Source organism: Nipponia nippon, unplaced genomic scaffold (assembly GCF_047370975.1).
Source record: "Nipponia nippon isolate SJK-2023a ecotype South Korea unplaced genomic scaffold, ASM4737097v1 scaffold_1, whole genome shotgun sequence".
Classification (NCBI taxonomy): Eukaryota; Metazoa; Chordata; class Aves; order Pelecaniformes; family Threskiornithidae; genus Nipponia; species Nipponia nippon.
This window is the reverse complement of record NW_028262290.1, coordinates 110995043-111009633: the sequence shown is the minus strand read 5'-3', so window position 1 is coordinate 111009633 and position 14591 is coordinate 110995043. Positions and strand designations below refer to the sequence as shown.

Here is a 14591-nt window from a genome sequence, read left to right as displayed (position 1 = left end):
ACTCTAATATCACTTTATCTGATGCTAATCCACAGTGCTACAGACATGAGTTATTGCTGATGGCAGAAGTATGTGGCCATGTTCATTGTAAAGGTTGCTCTTTATCTCCTTATCTGTATTCCCCCTCGCATTTCTCACACCCATTTGCGCACAGTTCTCCAGGTTTTTTTCATCATATGAAAGTATCATTTTCAAAGGCTTTTGCTTTTCACATCCATGTCGGTATTGCAGATTAGAACGTGACAGGGAATACCTGGTTGCATACTTCCTTTAAACCTGAGCCAGTAGCACTGCAAAATGTTAGGGAGAGCACCCTTTCATCTCACACCATCCACCACTTTAAAGTGAAAGGTTTGTTGATGTAATCCTATTTCCAATCTATAGAGGTCACCTGTAATGCACTACTCTGAAGATAAATGCCTAGTACTGTTTGATGTTAGAGGTTTCTTTTTTTTAAGGCAAGTTTAATGATATTTTGGTTTGCCAGGATACTGTGTTGAAATTTTTGAAGACTTCAGCTGTTTTTAAAGCATTGTTAACCTTTCATTCGGTTGTTAACAGTCCTTTCCAAACTGATATTTTTATTATTTCAATATGTTTCAGGTTTTTTTTTTTTCTTTTTTTTTTGGCAAGATCTGATAAGTTCGAGGTGATCTGTGATGTGAGATGGATCAACTAGCTTCTAGCTGACAGTACACTAAACCAAGTATATACTCCTTTGGCAATCATTGACAAAGATAATAATGATTTCACTGGGAGAAGGGTTGCATCCTACCGGTATATCACAGAGGGATGAAACAGAAACCTTAGTTCATAATGTAGTTCTTAAGCAGTTGTGAAACTCACATCCAGGATCTTTTTCGATCTCTTTAAATACACCATTGGTTTTATGATCAAAAATAAAAATCTCTAGAGGCCTGAATGAAATGAATCAAAAGATAAGTAGCCAGAATTGCATGTTAAGCGTTGTATATATGCTAGGTCTGTGTATATGTAGAATGGAGACTACAAAATATAGTCATCTTTTTCATGTGCAATTGTGTGTGTATAGTCCTGGATATCTGTTTCTTGCTACCTGTATCATGAAAGTTACTGTATTGATTGTGGATTTATGGGTGAAAACCTACTCCAACTAAAGTTAGTGACAAAACTCCAACCAATAAGTACGATTCAACTTCTTGTTTTCCAATTTCCATTAACACTGTCAGTGGATTATCTTATGGTGTTTCCCAAGTTTATTAACACTGAAAAGGATTTCCTGGCTAAACCGTATTGGAAAATCCTCCTGGAGAAACACAGTTCATGGGTTTTGTTGCTATAGGTCATGCCATTTTTCCCCAATAAAAAGATAGAATTTTATTTCATAGCTTAACTGCATCTACTTTTTCTGTCAAGGCTAAGTCAGTTAGGGGTGGGCTTTTTTCTCTATGAACCTGACTGATATAGGTAGATACAGGTTGGCAAAGACTTGCTGGAGCCCAAATGGGTGAATCTAAGCCTTTTGGTTACATCTGAGGATTTGGCACAGTATAACAGGATTTTCTTATCTATATCTCTGTTTTGGTAGCAGAGTATACCACTCCACCTGTTAATTGCTCAGCAGGCAACTTTCACAGTGGTAGATCTGCAAACGAATGCGAAACACTTTGGTGCACTGTTCAGAACCAGGCTCCCATTTCCAACCCTGTGGAGCGCTGCTGCAGAGAGGAAAACTGCTTACCCAGTGTGGCACAGTAGCTCTCTGCTTGTAACCGCTCCATTTCCTGACCCAAAGTACTCATGTGGGGAGTTCAAGTTAGGTTAACAAGAGCAGGCTGACATACTTTTGTTGCTATAGGTCATGCCATTTTTCCCCAATAAAAAGATAGAATTTTATTTCATAGCTTAACTGCATTTTGCTGGATCTTACTCTGACTCTTGTCCTTTTATTGTTAGTGCCCATTTTTAATTTTTCTTTTTGTTTCATCTCCCTGAGAGTTCAGCTGGCAGCAGGGAAAGTTCCCTGAGCCGCCTTGGCATGGTATATGGTTTTTAAAGCCCCTTGCTGCTTCAGGAGGAACCCGCTTTCCAGGGCTCTGTCACTTTCCCTCTTTTGCTTTTTGTATTCAGTCCCTTCCTTACCACTCCCCACATATGGTACGCACAGTTGCAATGACTTGCATCTGTCCAGAAGTGTGACTTTCTTAGAGCTGATTCTCCTGTTCCTTTGTGCCTGAGCCAAAAAAGGACTGTGTGTTACACAAGGCTGCCAGCACCCTTCTCCCAAGAGAACATGTGTGGTCCCTCCACACTCATCTGAATTCCCGCTAACCCCAAAGATCAAGAATGTTTAGACTTCTTCCTGTCTCTGGTGGCCGCCATTATCAAAATGACTTTGTCTGCCCAGAAAGTTAAAACCCATTGCTATTACACTTCCAGTTCTGTCGATGATAAACTATGGAAAACATCAGTGTCATATATTGAATTTAACATAAGGAGCTGTTTGACACAGTGTATCCTTGAAATGTTTATAGTGAGTAAGCAAAACTTTGAATTCACTTTAATAAAAACTCCCTTTAACCTCAGAAATGGAGCCTCTACAATCAAGTTTTATCTCTCTCAATGATGTTCACTCTTCTCATTCTAAGGGCCAAACACTGCATAATAAATGGCAAGGACCCTCTCTCCATTTTGTTATGCCTTCCTTTTGCTGTGTGTGTTCAGCACATCTAACAAGAGGAAAATAAAGATTATTCCTTGAATTCCCATAACATGTAGGCCAGTTGGCATTGCTGACCTCTCTGTTTCGCTTCCCATGGCCCCCAAAGGAGAGTACTGGGGACAGGAAGAAGAAGAAAGTTGAGTGTTCTGCAAACTGATTATCCTTAGAAGGTGGTTTATTCCCTGCTTAATCCCCTGTACCGCGTCTTCCTTGCTGGTTATTCAAGTTGTCTCTTTGAGAAAGAACTCTTGTTTGATAGATCCTGACAATCCTCTTATCTGTGAGCATCTTGAAGCTTGTTGAAGACACAAAGCAGTATGGGAGACAAAGGGACATCTCTCTGACTCGGAGACTGTGAGAAGGAGAGCTGCTTAGCAGCTCTGGAGGAAAGTACTAGTTTGTTACAAGGGGAGCCGAAGTGGTTTTAAGAGAATGTGGTAAAGCAGAATTTTGTTAGTCCTAATTTCACGTTACTGATGTATGTCATTATCCCTCCCTGACCTTTTGCTAAAAGGGTAGGTGGGCCACTGGGTGGCCAAAATTTCCATGACAAACATCCCTAGATGCAACTGAACTGATACTGACGGTAGTTGCCTGAGTGCTCCTTCCAGCCTGCACCCTGCCCTGTTCCACCCAACCGCAGGATCAATAGTTTTAATTTAAATCTTGCTCAGACACTCATAATTTTGATGTTTAGCAGTTTTCTATAATCATAGCCAGAGACTAATAAAGCATGCTAAAGAACATTAGGGATTAACGGACCTCTTCTCACTTTATTCCAAGCCACCAGGAGAGTCGGCGAAGGAATACTCAACTGTGCTTTTGCATGGGGGCGTTACATGAAGTAGGATTGATTCTCTTGCATTGAAGAAGTTCCAGATGGAAGTGCCTGGCTGAAAATTACCGTGAGAGCATGCTGGAAAAGTATCTCCACATATTTGTCCTCTCTACAACCAGACATTCTTCCGTTGGCCACTGAACTGCATGGACTTTTAATCTGACTTGGTCCAGCCATTCCTATTTCTTAAATGTGTACTACATGTGCAAGGAGAAAATGGGCCAGTGAATAAAAGACAGTCTTGTCTTAGGTGAAAATTCGGTCTTCAGTTTAAACGAAGCAACTTGCATAGTGTATTGTGGTTTCCCCATTTCATTTTTTTAGCTAGATAGAAGATTCCACTAAAAAAATCTCCTATGTGTTTTGTATGATTTCATTTGCTCCTTACAGGCCGCATCTCAGGCCATAATTCTTGATTTCTCTTAATTAGTTGCTGTGGAAATGATTATGTCATAAACACAAACAATAGGAATATAAGGAGCAGATGAATTCTTAAGAAGCAAAGATTTGTTTTCCTGTAAATGACCAAAAAACCCAAAGGAGAGGCATTGTAATACTTTCTGCATTGTCTTTCATCTCAGGATTTTACAGTACTTCTCAAGTATTAATACATTAAAGATTTTTTAAAAGCTGCTGCAGAAATGGTGTTGAAACCTTCCATGTTAGTTGTCCTCAGTAACTCATGATCAAATCATTGTTGCTTGCAACTAAAAATAAGCTTTTCCTTGCAAACTGAGCCTTTGCTCTGAGAGCTGACTGGATTCTTCCCAATGTACTCATCATCACTAGTTATAGAGATTCTGCTGACCAAGTTATTTACACCTGTGCTGTCCAATTTGCTTCAAGGCTCATTTTATCCCTCTGCCTTCAGATTCTTTCCCTTGGAGATTTGTAGGCAGGTCCAACACTTTCAATAGCGTTGCCTCACTGTTGCTGCACTATGTGAAAGAACAGTAAATGATTGTATCGAAGGAGTACAGGGTGGAATGGAATCTGCAGCTGCGTCAATCTCAGTTACGTTCTGCATGACTATCGAGAGAAAAATCAATAAAAATATATTTTTTTGCCACTGAAGTCAGCACATGTGGCTAAGTATCCTCTGGGGAATGAAATCCATCACTCTACACAAGCCCACTGTATAGCAATGTTCTCCTTAAGTGCTCAAAATGGAGCTTGTGTGGTGTATAGGCCATGTGAATTCATGTGTGGATTTCACCAAGGGAGAGGCTCTTTGAGTCAGAAGATGCCTTTTTGCATAGTCACTTTTCAGACTTGTACTATATTTTGGCAGTCACAACACCTCTGTCAGACAGCTGAATATTTATAACTGCTGCCTTTTACAGATGGGAAAACCAAGGCACAGAGAGCTTAAATGACTTGTCTAAAGGAGCACAGTCGGTTAATGGCAGAGTGAACACAGAGCTCAGGACTTCTGACTCTGTCTCCTAGCCTCCACAGAACATTTCTAGAGCAATATAGAAGTGATGTAATGTGCAACCAGAATTGTTTCCAAACAAAAATATCTGTCAGCTTGCATAAAATATCCGCAACAGCTCTTTAAACATGCAAGAACAGATCATTTTTAAATGAATGTGGTCTTTTCTTTAGTGATTAGAAGGAAGGGATGCTTAAGTGTTAAAATATTTTCTTCTCCCAGTGATAAAAAAATTATATAAATTATCCTGCTCATAGCTATGGAATAGAAAACCTACATAGCTCCTAGGCTTCCAGCTAAAAGGTTTTTGAAACTGGAGCTGTAAGCGCAAGTTAGGAGGTAGGATCTTCTTGTCAGCTGCCCGCATCTGTTATTGGAACTATACAGTAGTACATTTCCAGCATTGCCTTGTAATATGCCCATGTCAACTTTATAGAACTCAAACATGCGCAAGGAAGATACACTAAGAAGGGCAAAATGCTTTTGCATAGTTTTTATATTATTCACACAGCTGGAATGTTTACAGCCTAGTACAGAGTGTAACAAGAGCAAATGCTGAACCACATCAAGCGGTTCCCTTGTCATGTGTGTCATTTAAATATCAAATCTATAAGGGCATTTTCTATGTTCTTCACACACAGAAAGACCACAACTAAGTGACTTAAAAGTATCCCATGAGTTTTTAAAAATGCGGACAAACAACTCTTCTTTTGATAATTGCAAATACATTGTTCCACTCTGTTGGTTCTGCAACATCTGGTGTTTTATAAAGCATTTTAAAATGTCATCTCCCTTCCCTGTTTGCCCACACCCTTCCCACTGCACCTTAACCCCAGCATAACAAGAAACTTTAATTTCTAAGGAAATCTGTGGAAAATCTTGCAAAACAGAGTTAGGGAATAGTGTCTGTATAGGTTTGAGTATTTCTTACATTAACAAGCAAACCGAGTCAGTGGTATGGAGCAACACTAACATATAGAACAATTTTCATGAGGAAGATGAATAAGATTCTGGGCTGATTAAGTGGAAAGGTGTTATTAAATGACTCTTACAAAAGAGATTACTTAAAACTTTTTGCTTGGTAGTGCTAAATTGATATACCGGTCTTGGCATTAAGTTTTCTTATAAGGTCACAAGGCAATTTCTCAAGAATGAAGGACTGTAACCCCCTTCATAAGTCCTGGTATGTGTCCAACGTTTGAATTGTAAATCGAGCGTAGTTCCTTCACAGTTAGCTAGTTAGTGAACTTCATAGTTTGTGCCTGAGGATGGGCTTACAGGTTAAGGAATCAAAGTGGGCGAAGGGAAAAGCCATTCCTGCGTAGCATTTGTCCATAATCAGGGTATTTTAACCTTTTTTGTAGAAGTTCTTGTCACTTCATTGCACCATACAGTGAATAGGATACTTTACTGTGAGAAGTAGGAGTTGGGTAAAGATGCAAATCTAATAATACAGGAATGAGTAAAGATACAAATCTAATAATATAGAAATAACTGCAGAAGCTTAACAAAAAAATCTCAAAGCAAGGGGTCTGTAAATATCGTGAGGTGGGGGGGGTCATCTTGCCTAATTTTAGCTATCTGTCAGTTAGGCATATAGTCTAAGCAGGTTTTGTAGTCTCTCTTGTTTTCAGTGAAGCGACAGGGAGCAGGAACACCTCTAGATGGCAGTTCGTCCCACCTGTCTAGGTGAGAGTAGGTGCTCACTTTTCATCTGACCAAATTTAGATGGGATGAATCTCAGCTTTACTAGTCAGCACAGAGGCAGATACTTCACAAGCCAATGAATTTAAAGACTTACTTCCTTAGCTCTTGAAGTCAACAAGATAGAAGATTTCTTTCGTATAAAGATCATAAGGGCCGAAGAAAAGTACTGTGAACTGTTACTCAGTGAAGTTGCCTTTTTTATCAATGCAGTGTAAATGCGTGGCAAATCCTAAGATAAAACACATCTAGCTACAGTTGGAAGGTTATGTTAAATGATTTGTATTAGCTTCTCTTTACATAACTGGTGAAAATACGCAAAATTTTATTCATAATGAAAAATGGCAGTTAAAGTACATTTTTAAAAGGAAACTGACACATAATATACAGGTGATTTCTGATCATGGGCCTGGTGATTAGGATATTCTGTGTTCTTGTCCTTATGGTCCCACTGGGACAGCAATTCTCCATGGGCTACTGTAGACTTACTTAAATTGCCAAGTACCACTAGTGCCCTAACCAAAGATTTCTTAGGGGCTGAATAAAAGTGTAGCCTCTAAGAAATCTTAATTCAGGTTCTGTGTTGCCTTAGCCAAAATGTTATTAGTATCCAAGGAGATGCACTATGACCCTATATCCTTAACCTTTCTCATGTCTGTTTTGCCAGAGCTGTGTGACTGTCAGACAGGGATATCCTTACCTGCTTTGCTCTAACTAAAGCAAGTAACAAACAATGAAAGTACAGTAGCACTGTCTTCAGCATGGATTAGAAACCAGAGCACCTGTTTTAAGGTCCCAAGTAAGTTTGTACCTGTGTGCTGTCATCTGCTTTCCTTTCTGTTATAGTTAACTCTTTAAGATTTTTCAGTTTGTAGTGCAGTCAGAGTTCCATTTTCCTAGCTAGATATACTCTTTATAAAGAGCGTGTCTTGTTTAAATTAACAAAACAGAAGTTATAGGGATTATTTTTGCTCCCTGTAAATAAATTAAAGGGGCAAGTTTCAGAGTGGAAGATGCATTTTTGCAAGTAAAGGCATAGTAAAACTGTTCATGAGGATATTTAGGCTGAAAATTAAAATAAGGTAGAACATTCCCCTAGGGGTAGTGCAGGCAAGCATTCTAGCTACCATTGAGCTTGACGGGTTTAAGAATGGGTTTGTGAAGAAGGTTATGGTCTTGAAGTACAATGGCCTTGATGCAGACATCTAGGGTGGAAGAGAGCATGATTGTTTCTTCCGAGAAGTCTTGGTCTTCTAAATTCTTGGGTCAAATCATGCCTTTTTGATGGTTTGTGGCATGATGTTATTACGAAATGGAAATAACAAAGATGTAAACTTTGCTAGCTGCAATCTTTAAGTGTCAGCCAATTTCTGCTCTTGAACCTTTATCCCTGTCTCTGTTGTCCCCTGCTACACTGCGATGATTCACTGTGATGATTGTGATGCCAGCCGGTGTCCCCTCAGCATTGTGAGCTCAAATCCTTACCATGCAAACACTGTTCCTGTGGCCTTAGAAGTTTAAGAAATAAAGGGAAATGGTGATTCCCTTTGGACCATCGGCCACATGACCTTTTGTTCTCACATGGTTTAGTCCCTCTTCTGTACATGACTGCCACTTGGGACTTTTTTTGGCTTTTGTCCATTTTATTCCAGTTAGCATTTAGTTCACACATCGTTATGAGAAGCGCTGGTTACGAAGATACGTAGCTCTTGTCATAACAGAAGTATTTTGTATGCACCTGCAATTTGATGTTTGTGTTGGGGGAATATCGCAGAGTGAATAAAAAACCTGAAATAATTGCTTTTTTTCTGACTCCACCTGCTATGGAGTTGTTTTGTTGTATTTTTAGAGGAAGGGCGTTGAGGTGGCGTTTTTTCTTTTAAAGAACAATCTGAAGGTGTGTTTATGGCATTAGGGAAAAGGTACCTTGTGGGTTACAATGCTATAAGCAGAGAAAAAAGGAAAATCTGTAAGACAGATGGCTATTAACATGGTGTAAATACCCTGTTTTTAAATGCGAGGGGAAAAAGGTGTTCCATATATAGTCCTCAAGCTGGAAGCTTCATGTTTGTAATAGTACCATGGCAATGTGCAAGGATTAATCACTTCCTGTGTGCTATCTGTAACAGCAGCATCAACAAAAAGCGTTCTCAAGAAGCTTTATATTCTTATTGCATTTGATCCTCTTACTTCAGATGCACCTATTCAGATACACTGAATTCATTAAGACCACCCTAGCCACCTTTGCCGCGTGCGTGCAAATGAAAGGACCGGCAACCTGCTTGTACCTGACCACCTGAGAATCCCCCTGGTGCACAAAGCTGTTTGCCACCCTACCCCGTTGTCCCACCACCCCTTGATCCCATACCGGAGGCAAGAAGGGGGAGAGTGTCAGGGCACACTGCAGCTGTGCTCTGCTGTGACTCAACCAGGTGCTCGCAGAATTAGGGAGCTATAAATGGCTTCCTGATAGTGTCCCCCAGCCTGCCTTCTCCAAGTAAAACTCTGCACAGGAGAGTGTCTGGCCTGATAGCATTCACAAAAGCAACAGATTTGGCCTTGAAACACTTCTTGCTGCTCGTTGCAGCATCTCAGATGGCTTAGAATGAGAATGACCTAATATACTTCAGCAACTGCACTGAAATTAAGAGTTCAGTCTCATGTATCCACATTAAGTGGAAAGACAAACAATTTGAGTTATGTTAACAATGCTTCTGTAATGGAAAATGTTGATACTTACGCTGATGGGAATTTTCTCTAATTGATCTTCTGTATTCAAGAAATTGTTATTGGAAACTGATATTTCACACCTTCATACCATGCTGATTGTTACTTATTAAGTGCTTTTATATCGTGATGGCTGGGAGTAAAGGGTCCCCAAATACATGTTAATGTTAATCCATCTTGTCAAGTAAGTTTTTTCATGATGTGGTGTGACTGGAAAATGATCAGTTGTGAGCTTTGCTTTATAGTTTAATTCAAGGCAAATTAAAAAAAGTAGTTTCAATATTTCTTTTTAGTAGTTTTAGTATTTCATTCAGAGATTCTGGGTTTTTTTGGGAGGGGAAAAGGTGGGGTTTTGGGGGAGGCTTGCTTGGCTATTTTTGTTGAAAACTGAGTGTCAAGACAGGAGTCAAGTTGCAGTAAAATATCTCATAGTACAAGCTAAGCTGTATGTTTCCATGGAATATATCCTGTGATGAAAGCTTCTTTCTTAAGTAGTCACTCTCTCTAAATAATGCATTCTTTCCAGACACCGTTGCGATTTTGTTCTTTGACAGGTAATTACAAACTTGCTCCTCAAAAAGAAAAAAAAAAAGAAAAAAGAAAAGAAAAAAGAAAGCCATACACCTACAGGAAGGCTTTTAAATGTAGGTCCTGCTTAATCTGGTTTAATCTTTGTTTATATAAATTCATGTGTGTTTTGAGAGCTCGTTTTTCAACTTTGAAGCACCCTTCTGTATTTATTTCTCTGAAACTTTTTGCAGCTCTCGTACTATGAGAAAAAACAATGCTGGCAGTGAGTTTGTGTATATAAGCTAAAGACTTTTTGAAATGCATGCATTTTTGCCAGCTGCAGTTGCTGGTTTTAACTGGCAAGCTAGTACCACCCTCGTAGAACAGTGCCTTAAAAAAAAACAGGATTGCAGATGATGTTTGTGAATTCATTGCCTGAGTTTGAATATGATGCTTTATCTCAAAATAGGCAGTTACAGAACGATGTAGTTTTTATGTAGCATCCTTATTGCACAAAAAAGCCCTGAAACAAATAAACTAAAGAGAAAAAGGAAGGGAAGATTTAGGGAGAGGATGTGACTCAGGGATTCAGGGTCCTTCCAGATCGATAGAGCAGCCCCAGAAAAAGAATGACATCCAGCTGCTGCAAACAGACAGATGGAGAAGAGGCCTAAGATGAAGAAAAAGAGCAAGTGGAGGAATAAATGTGGTCAGAAGCGTAGGGTGGAGTTGGTCCTTTTTGCATTTCAAAAAAGGAGAGAGGCAGTTGGATTTGGGAATGAACGAGATCCTAGTAAAGGTGAATGAGGCTTGCTTTCCAGAGTGAGAGGATTGCTTGGTGGCCATGAATATTTTTTTTGTTTGTATTTTCAGTCAAAACAAAGGTAAAAATCCTTTCCTGGTGATCTGAAATGGTTTCCTGCAGTCAGGTATAACCCTGTCATCCCAAACCGAAATATTTTGTTGAGTTTTAAAATACATTGTTTTTTCCTTCTTTCCCTTTAAAGATGAATTTCAAAATGGAAACATAATTTAGAAGCAATCACTTTGGAATTTGTTTAAGTGATGTGTCTTAGGCTTTGGGGGATTTTTTTCAGCCAAACTATTGCTGATTTCAACCTGAATTTGTAAATCATTTTCAGGTGGGCTCAAAACTAGCACATTATTCACTGAAAGCAGTACCCAGCTGTACAAATCATGAAATGTCTTGGGGACTTTTTCAGAGGGAAAAGCTGTGTGCAATGCATAATTGCTTTCAAATCCTGTAGATATCATCTAATCCAAGTGGCCTTGGATCCAACCTGAAGCGCTCAGCCCCTAATTGCGTGCCAAATACCTGTGTCATTTGGGAGTTCAGATTGTTTGTTCATAGTCAAGAAAAGAGTGCCAGCTCGCACTGTGTCAAAGACCATGAATTAAAATAATTTTTTGCCGTTTCCTGCTTCCAAAGCTATTTTTAATTGTTTTAAGTGCCGGTCATATATCCTTTGTAATATGAGGCTCTTTAAAATGGAAGCATTCAAAGTAACTGGTTACTGATTAAAAATGTAGTCTTTAATTTATTTGGTTTGATCACACTGAGCAAATAGAAATAACCAAATAGTTTGCTTAAAGTCATGAAAAAATGGGGCTCCTGACTAAAGAAATATATGCTTATTTTAGCGATAAACTGCATACCCTTAACTGAGTGCTAGAAGCCTCCTTCTCTTTTTCTAATAATTGTCCCTTGGCACATTCATCTCTGTGTGTTGCTTAGAGGCCTATCTGGTAATCTTTAGCTAGTTTTAAATCACAGGTTTCTCCATATGCAGGCCAAATGTTACAGAAGATACTGAAAGTTCATGCATGTGCGCACACACACACTCTCAAAGGCTTTAAAACATCCGCAGATATCTTTAAAGGGCATATGCTAACAGAAAAAGTTAATAGGCTGTGGTACAGGAAGGAGTTTCAGAGCAAAAACAAGTTGTCAGATATTCATAAAATGCTTTTAAGAGTACAAAATTTTGATCTGTGTACTGGTTTCAGGTACCCAGAAACTAGGGGGTTGGTTTGGCTCAAGTTACAAGTCTTATTCTAATAACGATTAAAATATTGTGGGACATTTTAGTTCTCACTTGAATGCCCTTACTAGTTGCAGGAGGCTATTATGTGCTTTTACTGTTCTATGCTGCAGTAGTACTTTCTAGTCTAATATAATCTTTTTGCTTCGCTTACTACCCGTAGTGTACATTGCAGATCTCATAAATGAAATAAAGACAATGTTGTTGTTCGAGAAGCTGGGGTGCAAAGTGGCTACAGGGGCCTTGAGGAGGTCATGGAAAGACTGTACAAAGTCAGGAGAGAACTCAGATTTCTCTACGCCGTGTTCCTTCACCAAGACCACCTTGTCATTCACAGGCGAAACGGAGCCACCTGGGAACTGGTGTTTATCACTAAGACCACCTTCCTGTAGGAAGTACAGGAGGGTATCTGTGATAGGCGCTGGACTAGGTGGAGTTATCGGTGGCATAGCATCATACTTGTGTTGCAATTTGATGGTTATGTTGGACCTAATTCCCATAATCTGAGGAAGAATCTGGTATGAGTGAATATCTGATAGTGCTACTGCACGCAGCTAGTTCTTGTCTTTCCCAAGTTCCCCACTGAACACCTTTGCTGTGCCACTTTACTCCTATGGATTGCCACCTTATGAAACCGAGTAAAATTGGGTGGCGGCTGTGTCACTCATGTGCACACGTGCACACTCGCTGCGCTCACATGCATACTCACGTATACACTCCTATCAAATCCCAAGATTTCCTTCCAGTTCAAATTTGAGGATGAATAATATGGAACCTTTTCTGCCACTTCTACCCTGATGAAATCATTTATCAAAAACATAGGCCTTTACCTGAACATAAAGTTTGTCTTTCTTTTGAAACAGCCCTCAGGTAAAAATAACCAATTCCTGCAGACAATAATAAATTTTGGTTCGCACACTCACTCACTAGTTAGCAGCATTACAAAATTAAATTGAATTTACCTCAAGCATTTAAACAAATCTACATCTCTTCAGTGACTAGGACAAGAACTGTGTTCTGGATAAGTTTCTTCTAAACTTAACCTTATCTTAGACTTCAAACAATTTCTGTCTAGCAATCCTGACTGTTCAGGAGGGCTGTGTTAACATTTTGCAATATTGTTGTCCAGCACTACTGAGGTAGTGAGGAAAAAAAAATATCCTCATCTTTCTAAACTATGTTTACAGTAGATTTTCCAACTGAAATAAAAGAGGATACTTTTGTCAGTTCATGTGATGATTGTTCAGCTGTTTGGTACATCTTGCTCCTCTGTGTTCTCTGTAACACTCATTCAACATGGAGATAGTGGGGAATACGCAGCTGCTGTCCATGTCCCAAGAATGAAAGATATCAGATAAAAGGTTCGGCAGCACCCTCTTGTTCAAAGGGAATGCAAGAGCAAATTTTGGGTACAGGGTGATATCACATCCTTGGAATAAGTTGTTATTTTGTTATGACTGACCTAAAGATTTAGACCTCCTGTTAGTCATGCAGTTTTTGTGAAAATTGCTATTGATCAGAAGTAGTTCTGGATTTAGACAGGGGATTAGTATATATATTTATACTGGAGGAAAGAAGTCCACTGTTGCTGAAATGGACACAATCATTATATACAAAATTTCTAATGTCTTCTTAAATTTGAAGAAGATGACTTTTGCCTTTCAACTTTTGTCAGTCTTCATCTGTATGTTGGGAGTGGGTTTGCTTTTTGTTACAATAGGCTGTAGCGACCTAAGACTTTGCTGGGCAGCAGCAGCAGTAAATGTTGGGGGGTGGGGGGGGGGGGGGCAAAGGAAGAGAAGTTTATTGTGAGACCAAGTTTTAGTTTTGTTGGATAACTATGACAAAGCAGCTGTCTCTTACAGCATCCCTGTAATTTTATTACAGCTCTTAAGCACGGTCAGGGCTCTGTGCATGCCCAGAATAGATGCATGGTCTCAGTATAGAGTTATGAAGCAAGGTTGAGTATTTTGTAGTTTAGATGTGTAAAACTGCAATTGCCAAGGGATAACTGGGGGCAAACTGACCTTCTGTTTCAGGAAGAGATTTGGCAAGGGAAGATTTATCATTATCTTCACGCTCAAGAGAAAGTGATGTATTATATACGTTGTGCGCTGTGGACTGCACAAAGAAGTTATATTTTAAACTAATTTCACTTATCCTTTCAATGGAGAGAGGCAATGTGTTGGTGGATGTTCATGGGATATTCATTAATATACTTAGTCATCAGGAGTTATGTCATGGTGATCTTTTATAGAATACATAAAACAGCGTGTTTAGTAGAAGAAAATCTTGGATGACTAAAAGATTATAACTAGCAGAGAGAGTAATGACAGATCACCATAGGAAGTTCTTACTGATGGAAGTGGGCACAATGAACAGCATTGGCATTGACATAGATTGTCATAAGCCATATTGAGAACGCTAGTTTTCCACGCTGTTGCCTATTCCTGGCTGCTAGCAAAGATTTTGGTCATATTCCAATGTTTTTTTCTTAGTTAAAGGTCTCACAGTAGCAATAATTTTAAGTCTTCTGTGTATTAAACTGCAAAAAACACATAAAAATAATCTATCTTTCAATTCCAATAAAGTGGAAAAAACAGAAATGTAGTT

The 14591-nt window shown here is 39.2% G+C and overlaps 1 protein-coding gene across 6 annotated transcripts in view; it reads left to right on the top strand.

Moving 5' to 3' along the window:
* SUGCT (succinyl-CoA:glutarate-CoA transferase) overlaps positions 1-14591 on the top strand; it is a 338027-nt gene that overhangs the window by 223027 nt on the left and 100409 nt on the right. The window contains exon 13 of one of the 6 annotated variants that reach the window (XM_087737841.1): positions 3485-4567. The exons of the other annotated variants lie outside the window; for them this stretch is intronic. Within the exon in view, the coding sequence (XP_087593967.1) occupies positions 3485-3544 (60 nt within the window). The 3' untranslated portion in view covers positions 3545-4567. Of the gene's footprint in view, positions 1-3484; positions 4568-14591 lie in introns of those variants that run through there. 6 annotated transcript variants of the gene reach the window in all.